The sequence below is a fragment of the Nanorana parkeri genome, unplaced genomic scaffold (assembly GCF_000935625.1).
Source record: "Nanorana parkeri isolate BGI_ZX_2015 unplaced genomic scaffold, ASM93562v1 scaffold1000, whole genome shotgun sequence".
Lineage (NCBI taxonomy): Eukaryota > Metazoa > Chordata > Amphibia > Anura > Dicroglossidae > Nanorana > Nanorana parkeri.
Genome location: NW_017307268.1, coordinates 394,062 through 401,979, shown reverse-complemented (window position 1 = coordinate 401,979; position 7,918 = coordinate 394,062). Strand labels below are relative to the sequence as shown.

Below are 7,918 nucleotides of genomic sequence, written 5' to 3'. Positions count from 1 at the left end.
GTTTCACTGTACATGTTAGTAATGATTCATTATAGAATGATTGAATACAGCACACCCCCTCCCCCTCCCCACCCCCTCGGGGGCTCTTTATATCAAATACGAGGGGCGGGGGGCTATAAAACATGCGGGAAAGGTCTAAATTCTGAATTTAGATTATACTGTATATACTGTCCAGTGGAGGGGCTCTGATGGGTCCTGTGATGAGGAAACACAGATACGTTTATTGTAATTGTGTATCTATAATCAGGGGCGTCCCGAGGCCGGGTGACAACCCGCCATCACGTCATCGCACGTGTGCGTCTATCTTATTGACGCCTGCCGGCGGCCATCTTGGTGGTGGACTCCCAATGCGCCAGCCCACTGCCCCCAGAGCTGAGAGCTCTTGAGACCAGTACTGAGGCAGGTCGCTGTGATGTCTTCAGGAAACTATGTACAGCCACCCTGCCGGCTCCTCCCACCAGCCATGATCTGCCTGCATTGTGAGAAGCACAGAGACCCGGTGATGACATCACTTCATCTAAAAAAAGCTATGTAATGGGGAAAGGGTTCATTTATAATTGCCGTTATCATGTTGATGATGGGGGGAGGGGGGACTAGGGAAGGCAAACTATAAGCAGATTAAACTCTGACAACCTAATGGGAGATCTTTCGGCAACATTGAGGAATGCATTGGGAAAGGTATATATCTGTGCCTATGGACAGGGCAGCCATCAGGGGGGTACGGCCGATACTCATGTAAGGGGCCCGGGCAGCCTGGGGGGCCCGCCCGAGTCCCTTACATGGCTATTGGCCGACGCTGAAGGGCGAGGAGGCAGGGCCCCAGCATTGCCGCTCCAGTGGCTTCGAGACAAGCTGGGGCCCCATCAGCGACGCTGCTCATCTGATGTCGGACTGGACGGAAGTGACGTCACTTCTGGCCGGTCCGGCGGCAGACGAGGCCATGTGTGCAGGTAAGAGGAGCTAGGAAGGAAGGGAGGGAGGGATGCAGCCCTGACCAGCCCACCTGAGACCCCTTCAGAGCCCACCATAGACAGTCTCACATGGGCTGTGCAGCATCTATGGTGGGCTCTGCAGGGTCACTCTCAGGTGGGTCCTGTGTCCATCGCGTCACTAAGCCCTGCGTCCAGCGCGTCACTAAGACCTGCATCCAGCGGTGGGTGGGGTGGGGGGGGGCCCCGGCCTAAAGCCGTGTAAGGGGCCCCAAAATTTCTGATGGCTGCCCTGCCTATGGAGGGGGGAGTGATGTGGGTGCCCGCTGCCCCAGGGGAATCCATAGTGACGGGTCAGGATCCCCCGGTCAGCTTGGGTCGGGGAACGTTGCGCCGGGCTGCGGAGGGGGTCTATGAACATACAAATACTCCCGGGTCTCTAGACTCTTACTTTGTCACCTTTTCTTCTCTGCGCTTAATGCGAAACGCCGTGATCCTCACCTCGCCTTACAATGGCATGCAGAATAAGCGGCAACGCACTAACACATGCATGGTGCTAACATACACAGACGTGACCCCCCCCTCCCGCCTGAGGCGCCGTCCATCACAGACTCACTGCTCTGCCACTGGTCCTCCTATGTGATGGTGAGAAGCATCATTCAGCTGACTTCCTGTGAGCCCAGGGTGTCATGGACCCGCCCCCTGGGGCTGTGTCACACGTCGGTCTGGCCTCACAGTACGATACTGCAGAGAACAGCGATGACATCATAACGTCAGCGTCACGCCCACCAAAGGGAGAAGAGAAACCGAGGACGTCCAATGGCCAGGAGACCGCTCGGGGTGCAAGGTATGTAAAAGGAAGGGAATAAAGGGGATCGGTTTTTTTTTTGGCACGCAAAGTGGAAGTAATATCTCCTGACACGCAGAATACATGGATAGGACACACCTACAGCACTGCGCGGCCGGAATATTCCATGTATAACTCGAGACTAATGGTGGATATTGGACAGAAAAGAACAAGTCTGTGCAGATGAAGTGCGGAGCCGGCAAACACAGCTTGACAAAGGCTCCCCATCCCCTCCCTTGCCCCCGGTGGACTGGTGACAGTGACCTCTGACCCTCATTTATGTCCATAGGGCATCGGGGTCAGATTCTTGTCTTCTCTGCGAGCCAAGGTCTTGTGGCACCCAAGGCGAAGATGTTAAAATGCCCCCCCCAGGGACCTGAGGCAGATGAAGCTTGCACATCCATGCTTATGTTGGCTGGACCAGCTGAGAGATGACAGCCATACGGTGACCAGGTCTTGGTTCATGGACCATTAAACTGGTTGTGGGAGGTGTAGTTTGAGATATTGCAGGGAGCAGGAGAGAGAACCAGAGGGCAAAGGCAGGAGAGGCTCCTGCCCCACAATGCCCGAGATGGGTGCCCCAGATGGAGTCACTTGTGGGGGGGGCACACCTGCCACCCCCTTTCCAGGCAGAGCATCCCAGGTTGCAAACCGTGATGCTCTGTCTGATGTCCTGTCCAGCTCCTGGTAACCAGTGACATCAGTGAGCTGGGTGGGATGCCGAATAAAGGTACCATGGACCCCCCATAATGTGCACCACCAACAACCACACCCCCCTTTCCAGTAACATGCACCACCCTTACATACACCATCTGCACCCTCCCATGCACCATGAAAAGTATAGGGATGCCCCGGCCTCTGGGTCGGCCCAGCCCAGCTGCTAACACTTAGTCCAATGGTAATGCTGGAGCAGAAGTAACTGTATGACCTGTCACATCACCTAAATGTCCCAAATTGTTCTATTGGTGTACAGCATGGGACCCCAGCCAGTGGCCCCCCAGCTTGCTCTCAGCCCCCTTCTATGTGACTTCATTAGCCCATCCGCTTCCCATTACCCGAATCCGAACACTGTGTTGCAATAGGGCTGAATTGTAAAGAATGACTAACTTACCTCAATGAATCATTTTTCATCATCTTTACAGAGCCGGTCGACCCAAAACCGATGAGAAGACCAGAAAAATGCCAACAACGTATCCCCAGCCCATGGAATACCGGGTGGGGGCCAAATAAGAGCCCAACCGCAGCCTGCAGGGGTTTGCTTTATCCAAAGCTGATATTTATGTTTCCCTGGATTCCATTAAAGGAGAACTACGAGGTCGGGGCTTTTCCCCATAGTTCTCCTTAGGGTAACGGGAGGACACAAACTAGCGTCCTCCCGTCACCCTAAGCTCAGTATATAGGGAGCTACAGGGAGCGGTATACTGAGACGCCGCAGCCGGGACGGATCCCGACAATTGTGTCTGGATCCGCCCAGCTGCGTGATTGACAGATGGCTCTTCCTATCTAGAGGCTGTACCCGCCCCCTCCCCCTGTCCGTCCCGCCAGTCAGCGCTGGCGGATCGGAGTGGGGAATCCAGCCCCTTCCCTGTCACAGCAGAGAGCCGTGACAGGATCGAGAGGTGAGCGAACGCCGGTATGTGTTCTCTCACTTCCCGATCTACTGAGCCGACCTGTGACAGTCTCATTGTCACAGGTCGGCTAGGACTATGAGGGGAGTGAACAGCCCCTCCCCCCCTCATAGTTCTCCTTTAGACCACCTGACGGTTCCTCATCTCTCGGGGGGACTCTGCAGGTGAGTTCCTGGGTCTGAACATCCGCTACAGTCATTATAATTGGCTTCTGTCCTCCCTGCTGATCTATTCTCTAACACGGCAAAGGCAGCAGGAGACGTGGGAACACCCCGAGGTGGGCAGAACCACCCCAAACCCCCAACATGAGCAGAAACAAAGCCAAGAACTCAGACTCTAGAGGTCCCAAGAGTGTTAGGTAGCTGGAAGGTGGCCCGGTCTGCCAAACTCTCTCTGTAACTAAGATGTCACTTGTGGGTGGACTGACCCTTGAAGGAAAGTCTTTGTGACTGCTATAAAGTTCTTATTTTGTCTCGCCGGGGCTCATTGCCACTTGAATTGTTGACCTGACAAGGGCCGAGGACTAATGATTGACAACTGACAATCCAACGTCTACCCGACTCTGGCTCTATGATCCAATGACTGGTGCGATAGCATTCCCTCAATGAACTCCTTCAGCTCCCAGTGAATTGGGCTCTGGTTTGGCCTTTTATCCCGTCCGCAGGTGTGTGGGAACGCCGTGTTCTGCCCTATAACCATCTCACCCGGCAGTCACACATACTACCAGATGTCAGATAACAGCGAATCAGCCTTTCCCGTCACATAGCGTCCTGCCCATAACTTGTTAGGTGTTTCCCATGTTGGTGGTCTCATTATTACATTGCCATTCATTGCCATGTGTTCCCAGCACAGACACGACGCACTGACACGGCCAGAAGTACGCAGAGCAATGCCTGGTGACCCATTCTGGTTCATTGTCGGTGCCGCCATCACTTCCAGCTTCAATCAACTGCCAAACCAAAGAAGGTCTATCCTCTCTCATCCTCCTGGCTGTCTCTCCTCGCTCTCTCCTGGCTGTCTCTCCTCGCTCATCCTCCTGGCTGTCTCTCCTCGCTCTCTCTCTCTCCTGGCTGTTTCTCCTCGCTTTCTCTCTCCTGTCTGTCTCTCCCCGCTCTCTCTCCTGGCTGTCTCTCCCCGCTCTCTCTCCTGGCTCACCTTGCTGTATTTTGCTGTGTAAACTAATATTCTTTGATGTAACACATGGCACTACAACCCCCAGTATCCCCCAGAAAGGTGTCGGGGAGCTGGGCTCAGCAGAAGCCAGCGGGTCATTCAACCCATTCGCGTCCATCTGTCACCAACATTTCGGTTCCGGGTGGATTAACCCTCGAAGGGCATTGGGTTGTCTCGGCTGTTCTTGCTATTTTTTACCAGAAACTCTTCTTTCTATTTATTGTACTGACATCACACAGGACATAGAATGTATCTATATGTAGCCAAATATCTCTGTGACCTCCCATAAGGCCCCGTTCACATATAGCGAATTGTCGCGCGATTTCCGCCGCGATATCGCCCATTTTTGCCGCGCGATATCGCCAGAAGTCGCCGGCCAATGCTATTCCGTGGAGCTGTCTTAACTCCATGTCGCGCGTGGCTCGTCGCAGGTCGCTTCTACGGGACCCTTTTTCCGGCGGATTTTGCTTTTTTTCTAATGGAGCCCGACGGAGAAGGTCGCGCTACCGTCGCTGGATCGTCGCTGGAACGTCGCCCCGAAAGTCGCGCTATCCCGGCCGCTGCAAAGGTATGTGGCTACGTGTGAATGGGGTCCCAGATATAGCGAGGATAACTTGCCACAAACTTGTGTCCGGGTTACATTGTATCTCTCGGTAACTTGCTGCGCACATTCCGGGCCGGTTGTGGACTCGCAGAACACTCGCGGCGCAAGTTCCAGGCGACACTTTTTGAATTTGTAGCAAATTCGCTCGGCAAGTCCACAGCGTGAGTCCCGCAGGTCTTAAGGTTCCCCACACACCTTACGACAATGGCGGGAAATCCAGCGATCGTACGATGATCGTAAGGTGTGTGGGAGCCGTGCGACCTCTGCTACTGTAAGGTCGCACGACTTTTAACTTACGGACATGTTCGAAAACCCGCCGAGCATCGTATGACGTTCGGCGGGTGTGTGGCATGTCCGTGCGATAACAGCCGTACGGGCCGGTGTGCGCTTGCCCGTTCGGCATTACGGTCATCGGAAGCCCGCCCCCTCAGGGGGGCGTGGCTTGCGATCATCGCAAGTACGATCTGCCTGTGCAAGATGGGCAGATCGTACTTTTTTTAAGTACCTTACAACCATCGCGAGACAAAAGTCCTGCGATGGTTGTAAGGTGTGTGCCCGGCCTTAGCAAGACCTCTGCAAGCTCGCCGGTCCGGACACTCGCTGTAATTGTGCAACAACATTGCGCAGCTCGGCGAGTCTGCGATAGCTTAGCGAGTCATTCTCAAACTTGCAGCTCAATGGCTTTGCTATCTGGGAAGGAACCGGCACTATGTCCAAAAACACATTGTGGTTATTTCTGCTGATAAGATCCATTCGTGTTCCCGAGTTCGTTATCACGGTGAAGGGTCCGCGTTGTGAACAGTCTGGAGCGTGGTTACCTTCTAATGAGCCTGATGAGGGGGGTGTGTACAGGCGCATTGATTGGTGGAGCTACTGGACGTTCCAGCCACAGAATTGTCTACGGTTGCCTGGGCTGAATTTGTTTTTAGATGTCATCCATGCTGGGCTTTGTAGTTCGTGCTAATAATATTCTTGGGACCTTCGAGTCTGTATTGTGGCGGCTTCATTACCCACATTAGCGCTTTATTATCTATGAGCACAGATCAATAGATTTCACATTCGTAGTTCATGCTAATGCCGCCTTGCTGTGGCACATTGGCTGCAAGAGGTACCCGGCACTGATAGCGCGGCACCCAGCACTGATAGCCTGGCACCCAGCACTATTCTTCAAGCCAAACCCGAACACTCTAGTGACGCGCGAGACTATTTTCAGGGGGGGGGGGTTGGGCGCCAGTAGCCCCTATCTTCATTTCGGTTGCCCCTGCCTGCCATGAAACCCGGACACAGCATTCAAATCCTGGACTGTCCGGGTGAATCCAGGACAGGTGGCAACCCCTACTGAACATGCAGCTCAGGAGTTCAGACTTCACTCGACGCATGCTTGCTCCGGGTGAGTGACTGGGAAAGCAATGACGCCAGAGACAGCCAGGAAACCAGTAGTTCTAAGAGCGAGCCAGCAATGCAAGTCCACATATTCCAAGCAGGAACATTGCAGTAGGAGGGTTTAAACTCTTTCTGCAACTACAAAAGTGAGACTCCATGATAAGTGGACCTGGAGCTCCAGTCGGATCACCACTGGTAGGTTATAGCACCAAACATTTAAAGTGACATTAAACCCTCAGATTTTTTAACAAAAACCAATACTGTAATGTGTGCCTTACATGGTTGTTTCCCTTCTCTTTGCTGCTCTTCCTTTTAAATCCTCATGTCTTCTCATGCTGGGGGAGAACTTACCTTTGCAGCTGAGTGCCTCTTCCTGTGCATTCCAGAGACAAGGCAGTCTGCTACAAAACCGAAGTTCTGCCCCAGCATGAGAAGAGATGAGGATTTAAAAGGAAGAGCAGCAAAGAGAAGGGAAACTACCATGTAAGGCGCACATTACAGTATTGGTTTATGTTAAAAAATCTCAGGGTTTAATGTCACGTTAATCTATAGCCACAATGGGTGGACAGGCCCTTTAAGAATCAGAACCCCCAGCCGATCAGATATGCATAACATTTGTTTCCATTAAAGACATAATAAAGAGATTCAGATGAACCCCCAAAAACCCGACCCAATCACCAAACTGTCTGCAGAGCAATAGAAGAGCATGCATGGGGACTGTACCTGCCGCGGCTGTGTGGAATCGCTGCGCCAGCACCAGTAGTATGGCCACCGTCCAGCAATCCCCGGGTAGCATCCACCTGGCCATAGTATAGAACGTGCGGGCGCCTCTGTCTGAGAGCTGTGCACACACGGGACATAGGACTGTAATCCAAAGTCACCCGGTCATGTATCCATGTGTGCGGAGGGGAATGGGCAGAGAAGAGTGCTGGGCTTTGGCTTGGTTCTCTCTCTCTGTGGTATCAGTTTGCTCCCAGTAAGTGTTGTCTGGCTGTGCGTCCTATTCTGTCTTTCCCTCCCTCCCACTCTCTCCGTTCTCACCCCCTCCTCCCTTTTCTTCCCTTCTTCTATTCATCACATGCTGTTTTCTCTGATTGGAGCCGTATTACTGCACTCGGAACCGCACAGCTGAGTTCTGTCCGGGACACTTTTTTTATCTTCACTAACAGGATGAGTTTTCGGGGTCGTCCTCCCCCTTCTTCTACCCTCCAGAGCAGTCCTAATAGACACAGGTGTAACAGCACGTGACATTCAGCCGAAGCTTCGTGTATCATGGACGGAACTCAGCTTCATCTCTGGCCCGAATCTCTTGCAGCCGGAACTTGTGTCAGTTTTGGGGTCAGGTGGGGTCACA

General features: G+C 53.2%; 1 protein-coding gene across 1 annotated transcript in view; it reads right to left on the bottom strand.

The window, feature by feature from the left end:
• Positions 1 to 7,515, bottom strand: part of LOC108795735 (collagen alpha-1(XI) chain-like) — a 71,917-nt gene extending 64,402 nt beyond the window's left edge. The window contains exon 1 of the mRNA XM_018567022.1: positions 7,288 to 7,515. Within this exon, the coding sequence (XP_018422524.1) occupies positions 7,288 to 7,372 (85 nt within the window). The 5' untranslated portion in view covers positions 7,373 to 7,515. The remainder of the gene's footprint in view (positions 1 to 7,287) is intronic.
• Between the last annotated feature and the right edge of the window lie 403 nt (positions 7,516 to 7,918).